Here is a 26,963-nt window from a genome sequence, read left to right as displayed (position 1 = left end):
CCATTCTAGGAAGTCACTCATACATTCTCATGTAGTCCATCCATCTCACTGTGGACAACAGCCGGTCACATGGGAACATCCAACCGCATGGGCAGTTGAGGAATCTGATAGACAGCAGCTTTTAAAGAAGTAGGGTAACTAGACATTGAGAGATAACTTTCAGTCCCTATTCAGGTTGGATAGCTGAAAAACTACACTGCTCACAAAAATTAGAGGATATTTTATAGCTTCTTATTCATTTTGAAATATCCCCTAAATTTTGTGAGCAGTATATGTAAAACTTTTAAAGAAACTCTTAAGGAATATTTCCCAGAGGTTGGCATGTTGGAAATCATACAGGAGCACCTGCTTTGGTGATTTAACGTAGGCCCGTCTAGTCACGAGGAACATCCATATAGTCTGCCCTAATTTTGAATGGCTGCATGATGGCCATCCAATGATCTGGAAAGCTAAAGATCTCACTATGTACATGTGTTAGATGGAACTAAACATATTTTGGTGCTATATGAGAAAAATCTTTGAATATTAGCACAGTAATTTTTCACATTAAAAAAATTGAAGAACCTTTTCATTTCTGTAAAATTCACTGTTCAAAGGTAAGAATAGATGGTATTTCCATTAAAATTATTACAGTTCCATTTAGAACAATTACATATACTGAATATATACCAGAATTTGTTTTACTGACGTACGGACTTAAGAACATTTGAAAATGGAGCATCTCCTTTTCTGGATGACACATCAATCACACTGGACCAAAGTCTGTTACATTATGTGTAACAATGCTTTAAGTCATGAATTTACAAAATAATTCCAAAATGACATTTTAAGCTGTGTAAATACTTATTTCAAAAACAGATTTTATAGACTGACATAGGTTCACTGTTTATAATATTCCTAAAGTCATACTTATGAATTACATGATACTTTATTTAAAATTTCACATAAGAAACCTTAAATTTCACAAATAAGCCTCTTTCAGGGGGAATTTTCTATACAGGATTTATTATGAAATAGATTAATGTCAAAAGGCAATTAAAAAGAATTAAGGTTTTATCATATTAGATAGATGAACAATACAAAAATTGGATATGATATATTCTTGAAGTCCTTTTACACAAATAATTTTCATAATTTGACTGTATGAATATACCTTATGTTACCATTACCGAATTATTTTTCAAAGTAAAATTCCTTAATCAAGTGAGGATTATGCCAATTTATATGAAAATAACCAGTTAGTTTAACACTGGAGCTCATTAGCCAATCCCATATGTAGCACAAAATAATAATTTTTGATAAATTACCTATAAATATAATTTATTCATACTTTAAAATTTAAATAAAAATCTCTACATGTAGGCAATCTCAGCTAAATTTTCACATATACTTTAAAAAATATATGTTAGCATGAATATATTCATATTGAAATATGATTTTAAAAAAATATTAATAGAGGAGACATATGACTTCTGCACAAAAAAAGCTAAATAGCATGATTCAGTCCAGGATTATTTTCTTCTTAGAAAAAAAATTACTTAACTTTTTTGCATAGGATTAAGACTGGATATATTTTCTACATTGTCAAAATTTTTTCAGGGGCACTTCTCAAAATACAGATTAGGAAGCAAATCCCTGTTACTTTCAACTACCCAGCACTTTCTCACATCTAGCAAGAACAGAATTCAGACATACTTCTGAGGCCAGAGTAATGATTTAAAAAAAATGATTACAAAAAATAGTGATGAAGAAAAATTATCAGGTAAGAAATAGTAAAATAAAGCAATTAAAAGTCAATTAGATAAAGCAATTAACTTAATATTTTTGCATTTCAGAAAATGTTTTTAAATATTTAGGATTATAATGAATATATTAATTTGTTCTAAACTTCAAAATTAATTTCATCTTTGCAACGGTGAAAAGGAGATACTATTTGAAACAGTAGTTACATCTTATATGCAGTTACATCTTATATACATTTTCATAAACTTTGTTTTTTCATATTTTTAAAGGCCCCATTTATCTCTAATAGTGATAATTTTATTTATACCATTGGCTACTTAATATACATGTGCAACAATACACAATAGTTATCTAACTTTTAAAAGTATTTCATTGTATTTTCACATTAGATGAACATATGGTCTTAAGACAGTGAAGTTTAAAGAACAAGAGTTATTGAAAATATGCTGTTAATTTCACTAGTCCACTACAGTAGTTTATCGGTGGGTTACCTTTTTTTTTTTTTTTTGTACTTTTCTGAAGCTGGAAACGGGGAGGCAGTCAGACAGACTCCCGCATGTGCCCGACCGGGATCCACTCGGCTCGACCACCAGGGGGCGATGCTCTGCCCATCTGGGGCCTCGCTCTGTCGTGTCCAGAGCCACTCTAGTGCCTGGGGCAGAGGCCAAGGAGCCATCCCCAGCGCCCGGGCCATCTTTTGCTCCTATGGAGCCTCGGCTGTGGGAGGGGAAGAGAGGGACAGAGAGGAAGGAGAGGGGTAGGGGTGGAGAAGCAGATGGGCGCCTCTCCTGTGTGCCCTGGTCGGGAATCCAACCCGGACTTCCGCACCCCAGGCCGACGCTCCACCACTGAGCCAACCGGCCAGGGCCTCGGTGGTTACCTTTAAAAATTATCACCCAGCTGAATTCCTACTAAGAACTAACAAGTAAGTGATTATCAAGAAGGGGAAGACAATAATTAAAATAAAGAAAATGGAGAGTTCAATTAAAAAGTAAAAGATATTACAATTTACCAAGAGAACATTGGAGAATCATGAGTTATTTTTCAAACTGACATAATGCTTAATAGGGAAAGAGCCACTGGTGGGAAAGGCAGCCTCCACTAAGCAAAATCCTTTTATTTTTGGCAGTTGGATTCAGCAGTACCACAGAGGGTAAGTTTAGAAATCTTGTAATTTCAGAGGAATGCATATAATTGCATCCTGCGTGCAATTTTTAATTTTACTAGGAAAGAGCATATAGGAAAATATGTAGGGCATTTTAAGCAAAGTTTGAATAAAATGCAATTTCAATGTGGAATGTCAGCACTGAAAAATTTTATGAGTAATTTGTATGATTATATGTCTCCGGAGTACAGTTATAATTAACCACTTATCCTAATATCCTTCATGCTTGCAAACTGCCCCCAAATGAATGGCTGAGCAGGCAGGAGGACTTCTCAGGAAGAGAAAAGGAGATAACTAACCTACAGGGACTTTTTAAGACTCTGAAGGACTTCAGCCATTTATTAAAACTGCCATGGTCCCATCTCCGCTGGAGACCCTCACTGCGTTGAGAGGTGTACGGACTGCCACGGTTCTTCAGGGTCAAGTTCCAGGCGAGAGCCTCCCTCAAGGTAAGTAACTGTGCATTATTTCACAATTTGATAATCACAACTCACTCTCAAGAATGCCAACGCCCTTATACAAAAAGGGAAGCATATAGGTTGGCATCATGACTATAAATCATAACTACTGTAAATCATAACCTCTGGAAATCATAACCTCTGGAAAAGACTGTCTGGACTTGAATGCTGGCTCTGCCACTCACTCCATGACCCTGGAAAAGTTACTTAACTTTTCTATCCTTCAGTTTTCTCATATGTAAAATGAAGATAATAACCACTTCTGCCATGGACTGTTTTTATGTATTAAACGGGATAGTACAAGAAAAGTGCTCAAAACAGTACGTGGCATGTTATATTTCCTCAATGAACTTCTGTGAAATAACCACACCACAGAGAGTGGTGACTAGCTAAAGGTGCGACAACCTAGATCAGTTGACAAACAACTACCTGAGTAAACCTAATATTTTCCCTCTAACTAGAAACAGTGACAAGATTTCCAGGACTGGTACTGTATTAGAAAAACCCAAGTTGGAGGCCATGTATTACTCTTCTCCCTGACAGCATATTAATATTCCAATGGAACTGTTCTGTAACAATGTACCAAAGAAAATGCTACATGAGGTACGCATTATCAGTATCTCTTTCCTGTCTCCAATGCATTTTAAATATATTTTCAGGTTCAATCTGTCTTTTCAGTTTGTTCACATAATCACATTGATTCACAAAACTAATGAATTCTTCAAATCCTATCTTATGAGAGAAATACAGAAATATTACCATGCACCCTTACCTAGATGTTAATTAATGTGTCCTTTCTTAAAAAAATATATGATTATGCATTTCTATTTCTTATGCTGGATAATAATTAAAACCTTACTTGAGCTTCAGGAAAAAAAACCTTATCAATTGAATTATATTAAAACTAAAAATTCTGCTGGTTTGCCAAGTTTTTAATATTATATTGTATCTATTTCATTAACTATAGAAGTTTTTGCCTGACTGTGGAATATAGCTTTTTAAAACAACCATATCACAGTTGTGCAAAACATAAAATCCATACCTGTTTCAACAATAAGTTAACCACAAAAATTCATATTGACAAAGAAAAATGACATCTGAAGAAAATTCTACTACTACTTGGCTGAGATGGCACTGAACAAGGTCCAGCCCACAGCGTCGGACAGCGCACCGGCACTGGACACGGATGAAGTCGCACAAGTAACGGCATGAGCAGATAGGGGCTCTCCGCGGCATCGGGGAGCGCCCGGCGCCATCACATCACCGTGACCCTCTCTGGTGAGAGGTGAGGGACTGCTCCCCCAATCCCTTCTTCTACAACTTGGCTCTTTTCCCAGCCTTTTTTAATTCTCTTTAGCTTTTGGCTTATGCATGGAAGAAGTAAAATGCTCTTGCCCACAATGACAATGGAGGGCAAAACAAGAGCAAGGACAAAGTTTGGCGGTGTGTAAAACCTGTAGTACTCTTCTTCGAAAGCTCGTTTCCACCCATAAATTAAAACGTGGAATGTGCTGATGAGCAGAGCGATGTAGCCAAGTGTAGACTTCAGGCAGAGGAGGAAGAAAAAGAAATAAAGAATAAGAAACACATTATTCAAACTCAAAAATATGCCTATCCAGCTATACCATATTTATTTTTTATAAAACTATTTTATCTTAAATTATTGAGCTACTTTTTGTTCTCTAGCAAACTAAACAATTCAAAATTTTCATGTGTATTTCTATCATGCTTTATTTTACACAAATAAGGCCACATTGCATATAGTTTAACATCCTAATTAGTTCCTTTGCTATATGAACAGCTATGTCATTATGAAAACATGATTTTAATGCTGTATAACAGTCCATTGAATGGATGTGCTATAATTTATTTAACCATTTCTTTTGTTGCTCATTCACTGTTTCCAGCTTTTTAACTATAGAAATGTCACTTTAAACCCTTTTCCATATTTTGGCTTACATCCTTAGAACTGATTTCTTATAGTTGGATTGCTAGTCAAACACCTGGTTTTATCTTAAGGGTGTTGCTAACTGCTAAACTTCTTTATAAAGGTTACCCACATTCCTGCCAGTTGTGTGTATTAGAAAAAAATGAGTGTGTTTATATCTGTATACATACATAATATATACATATATATAATAAAATTAAATGCTGAAGAGCATTCTCAAGGGGTATGCACACATCTGTATTAATTGAAAGTAAATATGAATAATTTCATATATTAATATGCAATATAAATAGCATTTCAAACATGTGGCTTTACTGACCTTATTAAATGAGATTATTTTAGTTAACCAGGAGACAGGTTCAAATCTAATAGGTCAGCATTCTTGGCTCTCTGAATTATTATGCTCACTTGATTACTTTGAGAAATAGTCTGTTACATAAACGTGATTTTACATCCGTAGAATGCTATAACATCTAACTTTACTGGGAAAGGATCAAAACTCTAGCAGAAAATTGTTCTGTTTGTAACTACTCGTTTAAATTTATAATTTGCACTCATCCAGCACCTTTAGTTGGAAAAGTATTAATTTTCTTTCTTTCAAAAAAAAAAAAAAGAATTTAGACAAGGGATATACCCTTAATTTGAATGAGATTTTTCTTTTTTATTAAAAAAAAGAAAGCTCAGGCCCTGGCCGGTTGGCTCAGCGGTAAAGCGTCGGCCTAGCGTGCGGAGGACCCGGGTTCGATTCCCGGCCAGGGCACACAGGAGAAGCGCCCATTTGCTTCTCCACCCCTCCGCCGCGCTTTCCTCTCTGTCTCTCTCTTCCCCTCCCGCAGCCAAGGCTCCATCGGAGCAGAGATGGCCCGGGCGCTGGGCATGGCTCTGTGGCCTCTGCCTCAGGCGCTAGAGTGGCTCTGGTCGCAATATGGCGACGCCCAGGATGGGCAGAGCATCGCCCCCTGGTGGGCAGAGCGTCGCCCCTGGTGGGCGTGCCGGGTGGATCCCGGTCGGGCGCATGCGGGAGTCTGTCTGACTGTCTCTCCCTGTTTCCAGCTTAAGAAAAATGAAAAAAAAAAAAAAAAAAAAAAAAAGAAAGCTCAAGCAAATAGGCAAAACCCCCCCAAATTTAGTGAACCACCAAGTGGATCATCAACATTATAGTGCTGTAACCACCTGAATACGGCCAATACTGATTTTGTGATAATATAGGCGGGGTCTACGTTTCTATATGAAGAATAAAATATCCCCTCATTTTTGTAAGTATATTTTTAAATATGCAAATTAATTAGATAACAATAAATGGACGTGGATATTCGATTTATTAAAGAATAATGGTGTTCTGAAACTCCTTTGAAGATACCATAAACATATGTATATAACTTACATAATAAATGCCTACAAAGAAGTTCGTAAGGCTGGTTGCTTGTGCTAATTCATCAACCTAGTTATCCGGTTTGCCACTACTTGTGTTTGTGTGTACACATGCATCTTTACAAATATTAGACTGACCTTATTTGCACTTGAATTCAAATTAATGAGATTTTTCTGGACATATCAAGATAACTCAAAATATAAAATAATTCTGTATTCATTTGGTTCATAATACACTGACTTTTGGCATTAAACTTGTCCTAAGCTCACACATCCCCAACTTCATTTTTTTTTTCACAATAACTTTTATCTGTAGCAAAGCAGGCAATGCCACTCAGTAGACTCCTGTACTGGTCTTTCAGTCACTAAACCAGCGTGGTCTTACGGTAGCCTCCAACAGTATGTGTTCTCCAAGTTTACAATGCAGAAGTGCAGCCCCCAAAGGCACTCTGGTTATAAGACGCATTTTTTCTTAATTCTTTTTTTTACAAGCCCTTGAGTCAAGGGCTGACTTTCAATAGATCGCAGCGAGGGAGCTGCTCTGCTACGTACAAAACCCCGACCCAGAAGCAGGTCGTCTAGGAATGGTTTAGCACCAGGTTCCCCACGAACGTGCGTTGCGTGACGGGCGAGGGGGCGGCCCCCTTTCCGTATAAGACGCATTTTTAAAATTTAAGTATGCTTAACACTTAAATTGTATGCACCTTATTCTCCCACCAAACAAAACCCCACATACCTGAATAAAACTGAATTCCCTCCAGTTTAAAGCATTGTTCACTGAAGGGATGGATGTGACTGCCAGGAGAGAGAGTAAGCCCAGGCTCATGATGCCAAAGGAGATGTACATCTCAATTCTCCAGACTTCCTCCTCATTCCAAGAGTTTTCAATGTTTGCACGAACCTAATAAGAGAGCAAATTTGATTTCCTTTATTTGGTAGGACACTAACTGACTCAGCACAGAGTTCATTCTTGGCATAAAAAAAGTCGCATATGGACATATTTAAGTTGTATTAATTCAAGTTAACAAACTATTATGGAGAGCCTATTACTGGATGGTACTGTTCTAGGTGTGAAATAAAGAGAATGCAGAGTTAAACACAGAGGGAACCCAGATGCTCTCCTTCCCTTCATACATGTGAGAAGAGTGGGCAAACCCGCCATCACATTCGTAAAGCATCATGGTTACAAGGACTCTGGCATCCTAAGACCACGAAATGCCTAGTGGTTGGTTCTAGGGTGACATGAAGTATTGGCAGACTTAGTTTTGAGGTAGTTTTACAGGCTGGCTTAAACTTGGTTGAATATTTTGGGTACATTCTGGATTTAGTTCAACTTAAAATCCAGGAAGGGAATTTCTAAACTACTTCTGTGTGTTCCTTTCTCACGTCAAGAATATTTATATATTGATTTACGTCTTTCTTCTCACCTTCCTTTCCACAGGAAGCAGAGATTTCCCTGAGGATAAAGCCCTACTGAATGCAAATATTGATCCACTTGAATTGCCTCATTGTTTAATATACTTTTCCAACTGTCCATCTGCCTCATTCCTATACAGCACTTTCCTAAATGTCTTCCCTTCCATTAATAATGCATATTTAACCAAGTCAAGTCAGGCTTGATTAACTCTGAATGTGTGATATTCTGCATAGGGACTACTTTTAGCATAGTCTATTTACATGCAAATAATAGCACAGTATAAGTCAAGGATTTGGACTCCTTGGGCTAAGCTTTGATTTAAGTATCTATCAGGGAAAAAAGACTCTAACTTCATACCAACTTAATATTGTCCAGTTCCAGTTAACCAAACATACTTGAAATTAAAACAAAGAAAAGCTATATCTTAGCCATTAGGTCCAGAGAAGTCCTCTGTGGATAAAAGCTCTCATCATCTTGTCTGATGTCTGTACAACACAGAACAGCATACCTTGGTATACCAGAGGTTACAGCTTGGGTCTACCTGCCCACTTACTTCAATCCACAAATATGCTTTCAGACTGTCCACTATGTGCCAGGCACGGTCCTAGGCACAAGGCATATATCAGTGAACAAAATTGACAGATCCCCCCTCTCATAAACTTACTGAAGAAAGAATAAAGATAGGAAATACATAAAATGGAGTCCTTTTAAGCAAGCTGCTACAATTATTAATATTATGAAGGCTGAGGTATGAGGAAATACTCCGTTCTTGTTCTAACTAGCCTGGAAAATTAAACTTTCTTTGATGAGAGAAGGCAGACAACAGTAAGTATAATAAACAAAGAAAATACAAAGGGTGTTAGGGGTGGTAAATTGTTATTGACAGGAGAGAAAGTGGAGCAGAGTGAGAAGGACTGAGAGTACCAGGGTTGAGTCAGAAGCAGGTAGCAGAATTTAAAGTCGTGTCCAATGTCAGCCTCATTGAGGAGGTGAGAGCTAAGTGAATGACTTGAAGGAGGGAGGAAGCTGGGAGAGCAGACATCAAAGCCTCGGTATTCAGTTAAGAGAAATAGTATTTTTAGGGAAAGACCAGCTTAGAAAACATTGATGTATTAATTTTTTTTAAATTATTTTACGGTGTCAATGTTGAAACACATGTTAAGTACTAAATGCCAGATACTTGGACCAGGATGCCTTGGTTCCCTATAAAAGAAAAAGCTTTTACGCATTTGTTCTGGTGCAGTGTCCTCAGCTTTCACTGAGAAATGTTATATCGAAGGCTTCAATGACATCCTTTATGGAACATTCGCTGAATGGGAGTTACCGAGGAAATCCTAGTTGACTCCATCATTACGCTCCTCCCATGAGGTTCTCCTTGGGATGTTCTTGAGACAAGGGCTAGAAAAGCTTCACTCAAGGAACTAGTATCTTTCTTGCATTTTGGTAACAAAAACCTTGTAAGTGCACATCTCCTGTACGGCTTTTTGTTTTCACTGGTCCTGATTTGATTGTATACATTTAATAAGATTTGCCTTAACATTTCATGGAACATAACCAATTACAAAACACTCAACTAATGAGCTTGTCAGTACTGAAAGCAATCATTGCAGTAATAACTTAAAAAAAAGAAAACCCCCCCAATTCTTTATTTCTCTGCTTCTATTCTGCAAAGAAAGGAATGGTTGCAGCTCTCCCCCTAAATGATTTTGCATTAGCCACATAATTGTTATGCAGAAAGATTGTTTAAAAACAATACTTTCCCTGCCCCAAATATACCAAGGTATGCAAAGTTGTACCCTGTTTTTAATCTTATGTTTTACAAATTATGTTAAGCATTAGATAAGTAATAGACATGCTCCATACCTGCTGATAAGCCATGTTGAGAAACAAATATCTCTCTGACCTTCTCATTGGTAAGCAGAGGCTGTAGGCAACATGGACCGAAGCGAAGAAAAAGCTTAGTAATCCAAGCTGCTTTCTGCACTGTAGCCAGGTCTCCAACCAAGGTGGAAACCTCCTGTACTTGGTGCCGTAGTAGAGTTGATAAGCAGCTGCCAGAAGACCTGCCAGGTACACCAGGGACAGCAAGGTAATGGCAACTATGGGCAAGGTTTTATTCACCATCTCAATAGGAATCTTGTAGAAGTCACTCTGCTGGTTTCTAGCATATGGATGTATCACATCTCTGACAAAGGAATAAAGAAAGAAAAATGTGGCCAGGCATATGGCTACCACCACTGGCCCTCTCCAGAGAGTAAACAGTCGCAGAGGTAAATTTTCAATCTCTCTGGCTGATGATAATGATCCCAAGTCAACGGGCGTAAAATTCAACTGCCGGGCAAGTTCAATAACCTGTTGTCGAGCTGGAATATTGTTGCTGCAAATATAAACCTGCAGGAAAAACAAAAGACACATCATTACTATTGTTGCTTATGAAAATGGGAATAGGCCCTGGCCCGTTGGCTAAGCGGTAGAGTGGGTCGGCCTGGCGTGCGGGGGACCCGGGTTTGATTCCCGGCCAGGGCACATAGGAGAAGCGCCCATTTGCTTCTCCACCCCCACCCCCTCCTTCCTCTCTGTCTCTCTCTTCCCCTCCCGCAGCCAAGGCTCCATTGGAGCAAAGATGGCCCGAGCGCTGGGGATGGCTCCTTGGCCTCTGCCCCAGGCGCTGGAGTGGCTCTGGTCGCGGCAGAGCGACGCCCCGGAGGGGCAGAGCATCGCCCCTGGTGGGCGTGCCGGGTGGATCCTGGTCTGGTGCATGCGGGAGTCTGTCTGACTGTCTCTCCCCGTTTCCAGCTTCAGAAAAATACAAATAAATAAATAAATAAATAAAAATAGAAAATGGGAATAATCCCATGCTCCACTTAACCTCTGGAACATCACTTGTGATGACCCTGAGTGATGCAAGACGTTAAAGAGAGAAAAGTTATTAATTTTGTATTTATCAATAGATTAAAATAGCATCGTTAAAAACAACAAAGTCCCTATTATCTGAGATGACATGGAAATAAAATGCAGAAAAATCAAGCTAGAACCAGAGATCAGGAAGTCCTCGGGGAAAGGAAGGCAGGAGGAAAGAAAGGTTTCCAGGCCTCGTGGTTCAGCGGCACTGGTGATTTAAGGCCTTCCTGTCAGTGGGGGCTGGGTGGAGTTTGGGCTGTGGGTCCTGTCCCTCTCCTCCAGCTCTTTCCCCCACCCCACAGGGAGTAGGGTGAGGCTGGCTGGCTGTCTAAGCTTTCCTGGGTAATATTTAATTGTAGGACTAACTGATTCTGTCTAGTAGAGTGATTGTAAGCACTGCCCTTTACAGATATTCATCAAGAGAGAAGTTGGGCATGGATTCTGGACTGAATTTGCAATGAAAGTGTTAGATTCAGGGAGTACTGACATGCTGGGGCTGCCAAGAGTGTACAAGGTCCCTGTGACGCTGAGAACAAAGAGTTCAGCAACATCCTGCATTGAGTCAGAGACCCTTATCAGAAGTTTATGTTTGAAATTCTCCACTGAGTAATACCCCCCCCCCCGTAACTGCGCACAACCTCCCTAGCCAATAGCTAACAGCCACATCAGCTTCTGTATGATGCTTGCTCACCCTAGATAGCCACCCTATAAAAAGGAGCCATTTTAGAAGCTCGTGGCTGCAGTGCTCCAGTCTCTTTGGAGGCGTGGGTTGCCTGCAGTCCCTGCGCAGGTTTGGGGGGCTGCAGTGTTCCCCTGTGTGGGTTACCTGCATCCCTGTGCAGGTTTGGGGGGCTGCAGTGTTCCCCTGTGTGGGTTACCTGTAGTCCCTGCGCAGGTTTGGGGGGCTGCAGTGCTCCCTTGCATGGGTTGCCTGCAGTCCCTGTGCAGGTCTGCAATAAAACTTATAAAATTCACTTTGTGTCTGCTGTGGCCTGTCTCCTGGGATGTAACAAAAGCCTCTAAAATTATATCATTTTGCTGCTGTATTACTTATAACATTTAATTTTGGGGCTTAGAAACCAATTCGCCAAATACCTCTGAAAAACATGGATTATCTCAAGGATATTATTTCATTGGTCAGAATATGAGATTCTTTCATCTTTAAATGATGATAATCTACCTGGAGAGGGGGAAATGGTATTATAAGGCTTAGCTAGTTTAAGAAGTAAATCAACTGCCTTTTTCTAACAAACACTAAGGTGTTAGCTCTATAGGAACAGTGATGACATAATGGGTGAGGGTGACCATGGGCTTTCAAACTACCAAAACCTCTTAGATATACTACTGTGGATGAGAGTTCAATAAATTTTTGTTGAACACTAAGTCTATTGCTAGAGCGAGCCACTATTATTTAAGGATAGGTCATTTCACTTAGGGCTAGAAAAATACTGCTATTATGTCTCTGAGTAATGTTTGGGAAAAACAAATTCCTAAATATATCTAACCCTGAAGATTTTTATATAAGGGTTCTGGAACAGACCATATTGAAACATTTGCATGCTAAACCTTTTTACATTATGCTGACAATATACAGCTCTTTGGATTTGTTTGTGTGTGTGTGTGTGTGTGTGTGTGTGACAGAGACAGAGAGAGGGACAGATAGGGACAGAGAGACAGGAGGGGAGAGAGATGAGAAGCATTAATTGTTCATTGTGGCTCCTTAGTTGTTCTTTGATTGCTTTCCATATGTGCCTTGATGGGGGGCGGCTACAGCAGAACAAGTGACCCCTTGCTCAAGCCAGTGACCTTGAGCTCAAGCCAGCGACCTTGAGCTTCAAGCCAGCAACCTTTAGGCTCAAGTGAGCCCATGTTCAATCCGGATGAGCCCACGCTCAAGCTGGTGACTTCAGCAGGCGTCCCCAAACTACGGCCCGCCGGCCACATGCGGCCCCCTGAGGCCATTTATCCGCCCCCCCCACCTCGCTTCCGGAAGGGGCACCTCTTTCATTGGTGGTCAGTGAGAGGAGCACTGTATGCGGTGGCCCTCCAACGGTCTGAGGGACAGTGAACTGGCCCCCTGTGTAAAAAAGTTTGGGGACCCCTGCTTCAGGGTTTCGAACCTGGGTACTCCATGTCCCAGTCCAAAGTTCTATCCACTGCCTGATCAGGCAAAGCCCTTTGGATTATTAATTTGACCTAATATTAGGCAAATGAGTGACAAAGTCTGTATGTATTATTATACAAACGTTCATGAATCTCTAAAATGGAGTGGGCAACAATACCTATAAAATAAAGAAATAAGGAAAAGCATTCTAAATTAATTTATTACAGTTGTGACAATAGTAAAATAAACTTTTTTATTCATTGGAAAGACTCTATAAATTATGATATTTTATAATAAACTTAAATGTATAAATCAAACATTCATAAATAGGACATGAGGACTATGAAATACAAATGAAAGTATTTTTGTAGTTCACTTTGATTAAATCGTTCCACAAAATTTTTTGTTAAAGAATTAAAATGATCAGAAACATTGGCAAAGGATTAAATTCAAGTTTATCCCTAATTTTTTTTTTTTTTGTATTTTTCTGAAGCTGGAAACGGGGAGAGACAGTCAGACAGACTCCCGCATGCGCCCAACTGGGATCCACCCGGCACGCCCACCAGGGGCGATGCTCTGCCCACCAGGGGGCGTCGCTCTGCGGAGACCAGAGCCACTCTAGCACCTGGGGCAGAGGCCAAGGAGCCATCCCCAGCGCCCGGGCCACCTTTGCTCCAATGGAGCCTTGGCTGCGGGAGGGGAAGAGAGAGACAGAGAGGAAGGAGGGGGAGGGGTGTAGAAGCAAATGGACGCTTCTCCTATGTGCCCTGGCCGGGAATCGAACCCGGGTCCCCCGCACGCCAGGCCGATGCTCTACCGCTGAGCCAACCGGCCAGGGCCAAGTTTATCCCTAATTTAATCCACTGCTAAACTTTGGTGGATATGCAAATGGAAAAAAGAGTTCAGAAATAGCCTCTAGGAAAGTTGGAAAACATATACTCTTTTACTAGCCTTCTAAATTAAAGGCCTGAAAGAGAATGGTTCTCGGTACTGATCTGCAGCATACAGTGATACAATACTTGAATTTATTTTTTAAGATACCTAATCAACTGTCTTTATGGGCAAAAATAATAAAAGAATGCTATCATCATGGTTAATTATAATGCATAATAACCACACCTTTAAGAGATTTTTAAGGTACACTATTTTAGGTTTACTAATAAACACTCATTCCACAAAGGCATTGATGGAGTTCCCTGCCTGCTTTTATTTTCAAGTTAAACTTGACAGAACCCCTTGACCAAAAGAAAACCTAAGAAACCCAATCTGCCTCCACCTTCCCCACATGGAGTAAAATCTGCACTTTAACAATCTGTACTACTAAGTTCTATGAATAATCTACGTAAAAGAAAAAGGTATTTCTAAAGCATTCTCCTTGAGGGTCACATTAAATTGTATGTCATACAGAGACAGAATACTGTCACCAAATAGCTGCAAGGAGAAAAGAGGGAAGAAAAAAGAGAAAGGAAAGAAGGTTGGGAGGGAAGGAGGGACAGCAAGAGGACATGTCTTCCGTTGTTTCTGTTTCTGAGGAAGCAAGGAGAGATTCAATGCAATGTGTCTCCTTAGTCAATGAATTGGCTGGCCCAAGTTATTTTCTCAGCTGTCCACATGGTTTTGAGAATGGAAATGTGCCCCCACAACGCCAGGGCAGGAACTTTCAGGTGTTCTTACATAGTTTTCAAAATGATAATCATTGAAGGGTGTCAGAATTTGGTTTTCAAATGTATGATATCTGTTTAACTACGTAACTACAAAATACAAGATAAACAAGAATAAAATTTACAAAAACATACCTGCCGGCTGGCATCCTTAGGTCCTAGCTGAAGTGCCCAAGCTGAAATAACATTAAATCCTTTGACAATCAGTGAATCTGGGAACAAGGAAGCCAGATACTCAGCATTGGATTCCGGGTATTGGTTTATCCTCATGTTATTGCTCACGTCAATCAGGATTTTACCCACAAGCAGATGTCTCAGGTCCCACAAGGAAGTGTAATGTTCTCTGTGTATAGCAATAAATATTATATTTGTTTTTGTCAGTGCATCTTCATGATGAGTGACATCTACCACATGAGGAAAAAATTCAGAAGCAAATTTAGGGTTTCTGCTTCCTATGACCACATGATAGCCACATCTAATAAGTCGGATGGTCAGGGATTTGGCAAAATCCCCACTTCCAATTACACCCACAGTGACCTTCCTGGCATCTTTGATACCATTTATGCCATTAGGCAAAAAAGTTTCACCAAGGCTCTTAGGGCTTCCCATCACAGAGATCGATTCCATGGTACAGACTCTTCCAAGATCATCAGGAATACCCTAGGGGATGGAAAATAAAACGTTCGTCAATTACCTCTTCCCAAACATTAATACACTTCAGCATTATGATATGTTCCTGGCTTCTGGAGGTAAAACATTTCAGCAAGCTATAAAACCCAGAACACAGCCAGACCAAGTTAGCTAAAAAAGGGTCGTAAAACATAAAAATGAACCGACACAAAGTTGATGTACTACAGTGGGGCCTCTCGAACTTTAACGTGCTCATGAATTACCTGAGAATACTGTTAGAACGTCGATTCTGATTCAGTATTTCTGGAGTGAGGCCCAAGATTCTGCATTACTAGTAAGGTGAGCTGACTGGCTGGTTTGCAGACTCTTAGTTGAGTGGCAAGGCACTTAGGCACGAAAGGAAGAGACTGATGCTTCACCTAGAACTTTTTTTAAAACATAGCTTGATTGCTCAGTTTCTTGACAGATCAGAGGCAGCAAACCAGAGAAGCTGCTAGAGTTAGAAAGGACTATGATAGGATGTACTTGCACACAGGACCACAGAAGACAGAAAAACCATAAAAAACCCAACTATTTAAATCCAACTGTCTGGAGTCATTTGGGGTAGAGTCTATGAACTATCCTATATACCACAGTAGTTAGTGAGTGACTTTATTAAATGAGACTAAGATAAATCAGTACTAAAAATGAATGTTGGCACCTAAATAATATCTTAAGAAAAATAGGCATCAAAATAAAACAAAGGGTTAATTAAATATCATTGGCTTCTCTCATTCACCCTACAGCCTGTAACTTATCATTGAGAAAGATAGTTTCTCTGTGAAAAGGATGTTAGTATTGTGTTCATGGTCTTAAATTGCACAATAATTATGAAATCTTTTTCTTCTTTTATTCCTTGGTGGAATAGAATATGGTGCAATTACTCTTTCTGAAAAAAACTGTCAACTTCTTTTTTATTTAAATGACTAACATTTGAAATGCTCATAATAACTTGCTCAAAAATACCAATCAGATTACCATGAATCAGTAATGAATGAGAATGAATGAAAAATACTCTTTTTTTCTTTCTCCATTGCACAATTTCTTTTATGCTAAAAACAGATGTGGATAACTTCAGAGGATTTAATGAATTTTACAGAAATAGGTGGAATGTTTCAAAAAACATGGTTTTGAGTTTTTACTAAATAAAATGTGAAATAACTGGAGCCAGGAATATTCAATATTTCACCCTAGAAACAGATCACATTCAATGACTCCCAAATAACCCAGTAAATTAATCTTTAGAAAGACAGTATAATATTACCTAATATTCATTACAGCACATTCTTTGCCAGCTTTGTTTGTGCTTTACTTATTAACTGATTGGATTCCTACACCCATCCTGGGCACAGGTACGCTAATATTGTCATGCCCATTTTGAAGATGAAATTGAGACACGCAGAGGATAATTTGTTCAAGGTCATGAGAGAGAAAGTTGTGGGAGCCAGGACTAGAATCCAGGCAGTTCAGCTAAGGCATGTATCATTTGGGCACATGTAAGGAATTTAAGAAAATGTTTTTCTTTGGGCATGGGGGGAACAGGGAAGAGTTGTGGTCATATTATTATACTCCTCTTCGTTGGTCGTATCATTACTCCTCAGCATTATGTAGTGGTCTCTTCATGTCTAACTCAGATGCTGGGAAGGAGAAACTCACTATTTTTAATCTCTTACACATGCTTCTCTTCACATTTTTCAAGAGAGAAGGGATGGTAATTATCTGCTTCCCCTTGGAGTGATTCCAGGCATCCAGAAGGTTAGGAGGGGTCAGATGCATCAGGGTAGTAACAAAACCATCAACCTCCTCTTGGAGAAATTGTGGGCTACCTTGATTGTTCAGGAGCAGTTAAAGGAACCAGAAGTAATGCAATAAATGATCACTTCATTTGCCAATTCATAGTGAGCTGATCAACTGACCCCTAATCATCTATGTAATCTAAGGGTAAAAGGGTTACCAGACTCACACACAGGAACCCACGTCCTATACCACAGTCCTAACTCCTTCTGAGTAGAGATTGTAGCATCTCGCAAAATGTAAGAATTGCAGAAATCTTTAAATCTAAGAAATTATGATGATCAAAGCCTTTTCAAACTAAAATCAAAACAAAAGTGAAACAATGTCAGTTATCTGCTCATTTTACAAAGCAAATTCAAATCCCTTCAGAAAATCAGGATATGAACAGGTAAAAATACATTAGGACATAATAATGTCACCTATGAGCCTCATTATATCATGTATTTTTATACATATTTATGGTAATTTCTTCTAACACGTTTGAGCCTTATTCACATTATATTTCTAATGGCAAGTTCCAACTGAACCTTTTAATGGTGTGACTGTGACTGCAAATAAATGTTGGTCTAATAAATGAGACTCTTCTCTCTCTCTCTCTCCCTCCCCCCCTCTAAGAATTCATTTATTGATTTTAGAGGAAGGATAGAGAAAGGCAGGGGGAGGAATGGAAGCATCAACTCATAGTAGTTGCTTCTCACATGTACCTTGACCCGGGAAGCCCAAGATTTCAAACCAGCAAACTCAGCGTTCCAGGTTGATACATATCCACTGAAACACCACAGGTCAGGCAATGAGACTCTTTTCATTATAGTTTTAAGGAATATAAAAGTAACTCCGAGAAAGAAAAAGATAACCTGCAAAAGGATCTGAGAGATGGATTATTTGTGTACTGTTTAAAGCATTTAACACTAAAATATGCTTGTGAGCTATTTAATAGTTTACATTTTCATATGTAATATTATCTTATTGAATTCTCAATGGCCGTGCAGTGCATATTACCCCCATCTTAAAGATGAGGAAACAGGGTGAGAGAATTTTAGTCAATTGCTTAAGACAATAAACTTTTTAGTGACCCAACTAGAATGTTAAATACGAGTCTTCCCACCTCTGCTCATTGTAAAACTGCAAAGCAAACATTTTTTGAGGCATCTTAAAATTGTTGAGATCTCCTAATGTCATCTGCAAATATACAGTGTGTCCGTAAAGTCATGGTGCACTTTTGACCGGTCACAGGAAAGCAACAAAAGACGATAGAAATGTGAAATCTGCACCAAATAAAAGGAAAACCCTCCCAGTTTCTGTAGGATGATGTGGCAGCATGTGCGCATGCGCAGATGATGACGTAACACCGTGTATACAGCGGAGCAGCCCACGGCCATGCCAGTCAAGATGTGGATGGTACAGAGGAAAGTTCAGTGTGTTCTATGGCTCGCTAAATTCGAATCCGTGACCAAAGTGCAACGTGAATATCAGCGTGTTTATAATGAAGCGCCACCACATAGGAATAACATTACTCGGTGGGATAAGCAGTTGAAGGAAACCGGCAGTTTGGTGGAGAAACCCCATTCTGGTAGGCCATCAGTCAGTGACAAGTCTGTAGAGGCTATACGGGATAGCTACCTAAGGAGCCCTAAAAAATCTGTGTGTGAGCCCACATCGAACTGCACTGAATAGGTATGAAACTGGGAGAGTTTTCCTTTTATTTGGTGCAGATTTCACATTTCTTTCGTCTTTTGTTGCTTTCCTGTGACCGGTCAAAAGTGCACCATGACTTTACGGACACACTGTATTCTCTAAAATCAATACTAACTTTAAATAGTTACAACAAGAGTCTCAGCTTAGGACTGTTTTAGGTAAATCCAGAGCTATAGGCTTAGGAATTTTAGCTACAAAACAGATAAAATGTTGAAATAATTCCAATTTTTGGATCAAAACCAACCAAAGAACTAGATGTATTAATACAAAACAAAATGTGAATGGTGGCTGGGTCCCTTTTAAAGAATCCAGTCTAGCAACCCATTTGTCTTCTGGGGACTACGCAGACTGCCCTCCTTTTAGAGGGAGGGAAGAAGAAAGGACCAAGGAGAGCCCTACAGAACTCACCCATACACAGACCTAAGACCCACTCATGGCCACAAGCTGTGGGGAACTATTTGGTGCTGAGGCTCTGGAGCAAAATCTCATCAATCAATTTCTAGTTTGCCAAGCTACCACTTGAATTAACAGCTTGGTTAATAGCTGAGCTAAAGCTAATGAATACTTGTGATATCCATAAAAATGAATAATGTTCATATCTGAAGGAAGTTAGCCTAGCATTTACAAAAAGAATACTAAAAAACTTACATTGTGCCTGACCAGGCAGTGGCGCAGTGGATAGAGCATTGGACTGGGATGCGGAAGGACCCAGGTTCGAGACCCCCAGGTCGCCATCTTGAGCACGGGCTCAACTGGTTTGAGCAAAAGCTCACCAGCTTGGACCCAAGGTCGCTGACTCGAGTAAGGGGTTACTCCGTCTGCTGAAGGCCCACGGTCAAGGCACATATGAGAAAGCAATCAATGAACAACTAAGGTGTCGCAACGAAAAACTGATGACTGATGCTTTTCATCTCTCTCTGTTCCTGTCTGTCTGTCCCTATCTATCCCTCTCTCTGACTCTTTCTCTGTAAAACAAAAACAAAAACAATAACAAATTTACATTGTATATTCCCATTGGCAAGAAATGATGCTACTATAATCTCAAGACAGATCTAACCTGCTGTGACCCAGTATGAATTTCTTGAGACCATTGTGTATCTTGCACAGAGAGATAAAGGACAAAAGAAGCATGGTGCTTACCCTCAAGAAATTTACATTCTAGGTAAAAAGAGACAAGTTGTACCTAGAATAAAAACTCAGAAAAAAAATCTCACCTCATCGTATAATTAAGAACTAGATTGTACAATCAGAATGTAGATACTAGAAAATCTGGGAATGGAAATAGCACATGGTATTCCCTTACCTCAAGTCATTCATATATATAAAATTGTACTTACAAAATAATGTCTAAATTACATAATACCGCTTTCAGCCATGTTTATCACAGTACACTACAGGTTCATTGAAGCTTAAAACTGTAAGGACACAAAGTTAAATTTGGCTTTCTGCAACCTTACCTTAAAATTGCCAGGGCACTGGTTTCCAACCCCAATATAAAGTTATCACTGATCTACAGCAATTTTTAAAAAAGTGTATGGACACAACACAAACAACAGTTCAAATGCGATAGAAATGTTTAGCTGAAACCATTGATTTATGTCATGCCATTAAATTTCATTTCTAAATAAAAATATGGGGAAAAGTATATGGAACCAAAACAAACAATCTGGCTTAAAAATGGGCAGAAGATCTTAATAGCCATTTTCCTATTGTCTGTGAAGACACACAGATGGCCAACAGGCATAAGAGACATTGCTCAACATCACAATGAGATACCACTTCATACCCATCAGATGACTATTAGCAAAAAACCTAAAAATAACAAGTGTTGGCAAGGATATAGAGAAAAAGGAGCCCTTCTGCACTGTTGTGGGAATGTAAACTGGTATAGCCACTGGAGAACAGTATGGAGGTTCTTCAAAAGTTAAAAACAGAACTACCATAGGACCCAGCAATTCTACTCCTGGGTATTCATCTGAAGAAGCTAAAAAACACTAGCTTGAAAAGAAATATGTACCCTATTTTCACTGTGGCATTATTTACAATAGCCAAGATTTGAAAACAACCTAAGTGTCCATCAATAAACAAATGAATTTATAGATACATATAAATATCTACAATATATAAATATATATATGTGATAGAATATTACTCAACCATAAAAGAGAACAAAATCTTGCCATTTGCAACAACATAGATGGACCTGGAAGGTATTGTGCTAAGTGAAATACTGTATAATTTTACTGACATGGGCAATCTAAAGAAATAAAACAAACAAAACAGAAACAGACTCATACATACAGAGAAAAAACTGGTGGTTGCCACATGGGATGAGGGGTAGATGGAAAAAACAGGTGAAGTGGGATTAAGGGGCACTTCCAGTTATAAAATAAGGAAGCCACAGAGATATAGCAAACAGCACAGAGAACATACTCAATAATATTGTATTAATAACTTTGTATGATGACAGAAGGTAAATAGACTTATCGTAGGATCAATTTGGAATGCATAAAAATGTTGAATCATGAAGTTGTATGTCTAAAACTAAAATAATATTGTAATTGGATTGGGGAACAATTTTTTTTTTTTTTGCTTTCTGTTGCATGAAGTTTTAGAAGTGTTTCTATATATCTCTGATATCAGATTTGCTGATTCCAAATCTGAAATTCGATTTTTGGTGCATGCTCTAGTTTTTATGCAATTTTAATCTCTTTTTGTTACAGTTAATGACATGCATTGGTTTTTAAATTGGAGTTAAAGGGCAACGACTCTTGGATTGAACATAACCACGAGGCAATTAATGTTTTACAAACATCACTTTTACATAATTGTAGTTGTTTTTAAATGTAAAAAGTTATTATCTGATAAAAACACCCTCTTATTTTGTTTTAAGATTGAATCATGGCTTCTTCGAGTAGGCGTAAATGTAAGAATAGTCCTGACACCTTCTGTTATATATGCGGCTGTTACACACTTCAACGTCAAAGGCACAATATTTCATCATTTGTGACACGTGCATATATTGCCTGTTTTCAACAGTTCCAATTGGTTATTCAACTCATTTGTGAGAAGATTATAATGACATAAAAATTGTCCTCGACTTTCGGAAGTATGAGGAGCATAACTGGATCATTTGTGTGGATCTTAAAATGGTCAATTTCCTGCTAGGACAACAGAGAGGTTTCACGAAGTATCCTTGCTTTCTGTGTTTGTGGGACAGCCGAGCTCGGGAGAAACACTGGACACAGAAGGAGTGGCCGAAATGTGAAGCTCTGGAAGTAGGGATGCAAAATATTGTGAATGAACCTGTAGTTTTCCCCCACTTCACATCAAACTTGGCTTAATGAAGCAGTTTGTTCAGGCTTTGAATAGAGAAAGTGAATGCTTTCAACATATTATTTCTGCTTTTCCTGCTTTGTCTTTCAAGAAGATAAAAGCAGGTATATTCGATGGACCTCAAATTCAAACCCTCATACGTGACAAAGAATTAGCCAGGAAGATGAATAAGGAGGAGAAAGCAGCATGGCAGTCTTTTGTGGCAGTTACAAAGAACTTCCTTGGCAACAAAAAAGCAGAAGACTATGAACTTCTGGTTCAAAGGATGCTGTTGGCTTTCTGCAACATTGGATGTAACATGAGCATTAAGATTCACTTCCTGAGCCTGACCTGTGGTGGCGCAGTGGATAAAGCGTCGACCTGGAAATGCTGAGGTCGCCGGTTCAAAACCCTGGGCTTGCCTGGTCAAGGCACATATGGGAGTTGGTGCTTCCAGCTCCTCCCCCCTTCTGTCTCTCTCTCGCCCTCTCTCTCTCCTCTCTAAAAATGAATAAAAAAAAAAAAAAAAGATTTACTTCCTGAACAGTCACCTTGATAAGTTTCCTGAAAATCTTGGAGCTGTTAGTGATGAGCAGACTACTGCTGAAGCATCAGACGAGATTGTCCTCAACAAGTACACAAACACAAGAGCTACAAACTCAAATTTTTGCCTGAATAGAATTTAAATAAGTTTTGCGCAAATTCTATGATTAAAATAAGTGTTTTAATGTTCTATTTTGAAATTGTAGACAAATTCTGATGCAAACATATCTTTTAGTGTATTAGTGTATTTACTGCATTATATATATATATTATATTTTCACAAAGATGATATCCAAGAAGACATTCTACTTCATTATGTTAAACTAAATGTTGAAAATTTTACAATAAGATGAAAACCTAAAATCTTGAATTGCAAAAAAACTGTAGCTTACAGAGAAAAACTAATGTCAGATTTGAGGTCAGCACACTCGAATTAGATAAGAACAAGTGTTTCTGTGGATGCCAACAAAAATTTTGTTTACCAGTGTTATACTTCCACAAAATTTTAAGTATATGGGCACAGGAGGGAGTTTTTCATAAAATTATTCAACTTAAAGAATTGTCTTTTACTCTGATGTCTCTCCTACTTTTTGTGGTCAAAATGTCCTCCTTTCACAAAGGATAGTGATATATAATAGTAATAATTAAGTGACCAACTTTTTTACAATAAAAAGGACAAAAATAAATTGAAGAAAACAATATTATAAATAAAAGAAACATTTTATTCATTGCAACAATACACTATAATGATAAATGCATAATAAAACATTTGTAATATTTTATATTGTAATTATGCTTACATGCCTATTAATTTTTAATAATTATAAGAAAAAGTACTCATTTAGATACAAATACGTCACATCACACGCAATGGATTGACTGCATTGATCGAATATGAACATTTAGATTAGTTTTCCAATATCAAAAAGGAGGGTATGTAGGAGCATACTTTTCGAGGGAGGATGGAACTTACAGAAGAAGGACTGTCCTCCCTAAAGGAGGACAATTGGTCACCTTATGATAATAACAGCTGCTTGAGTTGGCAGTCTGTATGGCCAGCAGTCGCGGCCAGGCACATGCAGGTTCACGTTAGATTTGGACAGACAGTAAAGAAATGTGGAGCCGAAATCTAGTGGACTATACCTTTATTCTAGCCTTGCACCCAGACAGCGAGTAAATACAAACACACAGGGCTCCAAAACCCACTCATTCAGCGCTCACAAAGCTACTGACACATCCGAGTTTTCCTAGAATCAACGGCCCCCACAGCTCAGTCCCCTCTAGTTCCCCATCTCCTCCTCTCTGCACAAACTGGCTTCTCCTTCAGCACCCCGACATCTTGGCTGCCTTCTCTCACTCTGCAAGAACATGGCTTCCTTCTTCTCCTTCTCCTTAAAACTTTTTGGTGTGAAACCCCTCCTCCAGCACACATTAGCATAACAAAGCCCCTTCCCAAGCAGGAAGGTAATTAGCCATTTCAAGTGAGCAGTGGCCATTTTTAACAATAAAAGTGAGCAAAATCAAATAACAGAAATTTTACAAACTTATTTGCCAAACACAGTCCTATAAAGCTTCTCTCTCCCTTTTATTTTACTCATCTTTAAAATCTGTGTCTGAGGCCCTGACCTAGTAGACATTAGGGAGCTTTCTATGTGAAAGGGCTCTTTAAACCGGTTGGACAGAAAAGCTTTCTGGAGAGGGGAGATAAGCTCACTGCAGCTGGAGATGTCTGCTTAATACTCAGGTGAACACATTCTGGAGATAAAATAGCAAATATCCCACCTGAATTTTCTACAGCTAAGTGGTGATTTTTAGTATATCCAAATTCTCTTGGTATTTAAATAAACAAATAAAACCCAACTTTAATATCCATGACAATACAGAATTTCTTTGGGGGAAGAGATGGGGTTTTTCTTTTTCTTAGGTTTTTTGTGTTTTGTAAGATCTTAAGTCCTTTAGAAAACCCCAGAAGCAAAGCTGCAGTTCCTCTTGACAGGTTAGAATGTGATTTGCTAAGCAGCAGTGGCCCCGGTGTGATGGTGTGATTCCTCCAATTGCCGCATTGGTGTCCCCTGGGTTGGATGTAAATCCTCACACACCCCCCCCAACCCCCGTCCTGAATCAGAAATTCTGGTGGGCCGGAGCCCAAACTGTTTTAAGAAACCCTCAGGTGATTCTGATGCTTATTAAATAACTGAGAATAACTGCCCTAATATAATGCAGTCCATATCATTCATTGATGGTTTGAATAATAAAAATCACCTTGAGTTAGATTATTAAATTCTTTCCCTCAGCTGCAGCTCTCAGGTAAATGGTAGGCATCTTGACTTGAAAATCATTTTCCAAAAATTGTGAAATAGTAATTTTATTAAAACTATGTAGATTTATTCTTTGAAATTCTGTCCATAAACTATCACAATTGTAAATGATTTATTCATGTCTCATGGTGGGATCTGAGTGTGTTTTGTGTTCATGTTTTACAGAATAAACCAAAGGATTTTCAGAAAAGAAATATGATAGCATTCTATCTAGAGCCTGACTATAAGCTTTCCAGACTCTTCAAACAATCAGAAATTTAATGAGACAATTTCAAAATAACCAGTAATTTCTAAGATATTTCCTAGGCTCAGTATGTATTCCACATATATAGGTATGATTTTATGACATTTCTATGTCCCAGATCATCAAAACAAAACTTTATATGTTTATTATAATACATCACAATTACTAGGGCAGGAAAGCAGTCTAATTCATAGTAGGAAGATTTTCAATAAAAAAGCTTTCTGGTTAAATTTAGGTTTATAAATTTAATTTTAAAAATGTATTTCCAAGGATTTTAGTTAATAGAATTTTAGGATCCTCTCCAATAAATTAAAGCAACACCCTCCCCATGTACTTCCCACGCATTTCTCCCCTGTGTATAGGACAGCAGAGAAGGCTATACCTATCCCTCCATCCAGCTATGCCAACCAGAGCCATGTGCCCTTGTCCATACTCAGGATTTCATAACCCTGCAAGTTAACATGATTGAGGGGTATGTCTAAAATAAAGCTGGCAGTAGTGGGTCATAACATGACTGCAATAACTTCCTCATCTGATAACCTTGTTGCAGATGGTACTTTGATATAAAAATATTTGTTTATCGGCTAGCAAATATAATGTTTTTGCATTGCAGTTAAGTCACTTGTAAATTAAAAAAAAATTCTATGTAAGACCTGACAATCTAGCTTCTACACAAACCCATTTCCCTAATTTCTATGCATACCACAAAACAGGTTACATATGGCATCAATGCCCAGTGGGTGCTATGAACTTTAGGGCTCTCTGGTGGTTATCATCAATTAAGAAATCAGTCCATAACCCAAGATTATAATGATAATTCATCCATCCATCCACCTACCCGTTGGTCCGTCCATCCGTCCGTCCATCCATCCATCCATCCATCCATCCATCCATCCCCAACCATTCACTCATCTAATATCATATTCAGCTCTATCCACTAGGCATTTGGCTAGGTGCGGACACTCCAATTAGAACCGTCTCCAGTTAGACAACTCTGCTCTGGCTGGTCGGCTTTGCCCTGTGCTAGCCTGCCCCATACTGTGCCAGCCTGTTCTGGCCTGCTGCGCTGCGCTGCTCAGCTGTGCTCATTGGCGGAAAGGGAAAGAGCATTCTCAGAATCAGAGGGGAGCTGAATTATATAGACAGAAGTCTCCACTCTTGGGCCCTTATTGGTCTATCTTCATGCAAACGTGGACCCCAAATCCTCGCAGTTTGATTGCTCCAAAGACACTGTCCTGATTGGTCAGAATGGAACCACTCTGATTGGTCATGAAGAAGCTGATGGGATACAGCTGTGCAGTTCCAAATGGACGGGGAAAGCCTCCATTCTATTGGTCGAAATAGGATTCCAGGAACTGCTTTATAAGGAAAGCCTGGCTCACACGGCAGGAACACAGCAGGCAGGCAGTTCAGTGCAGGCTTCTCCTTGAAGGGTAGTTTGCAGGAGAGGCCCCCTCGGTAGTAATTGTCTGCTAGGCTGTTTCTTTTGTTTTTCAATTTGAGCCCAGTTAAGCCACTGGGAGCCCTTTCCCGTAAGTATTTTCTTTCTCAGGGTCCACATTTTTAATCAGAAAAAGAACACTGGAGGGAGAATAACAGTTGCCGTGACGGGGGGAG

At 39.0% G+C, this 26,963-nt stretch overlaps 1 protein-coding gene across 4 annotated transcripts in view; it reads right to left on the bottom strand.

Moving 5' to 3' along the window:
* Positions 1-444: 444 nt before the first annotated feature.
* STEAP2 (STEAP2 metalloreductase) overlaps positions 445-26,963 on the bottom strand; it is a 33,647-nt gene continuing 7,128 nt past the window's right edge. For all 4 annotated transcript variants that reach the window (XM_066239827.1, XM_066239826.1, XM_066239824.1 and 1 more), the window contains 4 exons: positions 14,904-15,428; positions 9,966-10,493; positions 7,422-7,586; positions 445-4,909 (listed from right to left, as the gene is read on the bottom strand). In XM_066239827.1, coding sequence (XP_066095924.1) covers positions 4,622-4,909; positions 7,422-7,586; positions 9,966-10,493; positions 14,904-15,395 — 1,473 coding nt within the window. In that variant the 5' untranslated portion in view covers positions 15,396-15,428 and the 3' untranslated portion in view covers positions 445-4,621. The remainder of the gene's footprint in view (positions 4,910-7,421; positions 7,587-9,965; positions 10,494-14,903; positions 15,429-26,963) is intronic.

This window comes from Saccopteryx bilineata, chromosome 7 (assembly GCF_036850765.1).
Source record: "Saccopteryx bilineata isolate mSacBil1 chromosome 7, mSacBil1_pri_phased_curated, whole genome shotgun sequence".
Taxonomy (NCBI): Eukaryota; Metazoa; Chordata; class Mammalia; order Chiroptera; family Emballonuridae; genus Saccopteryx; species Saccopteryx bilineata.
Note: the sequence above shows the minus strand (reverse complement) of the source record. Positions and strands in the feature narration are given on the sequence as shown.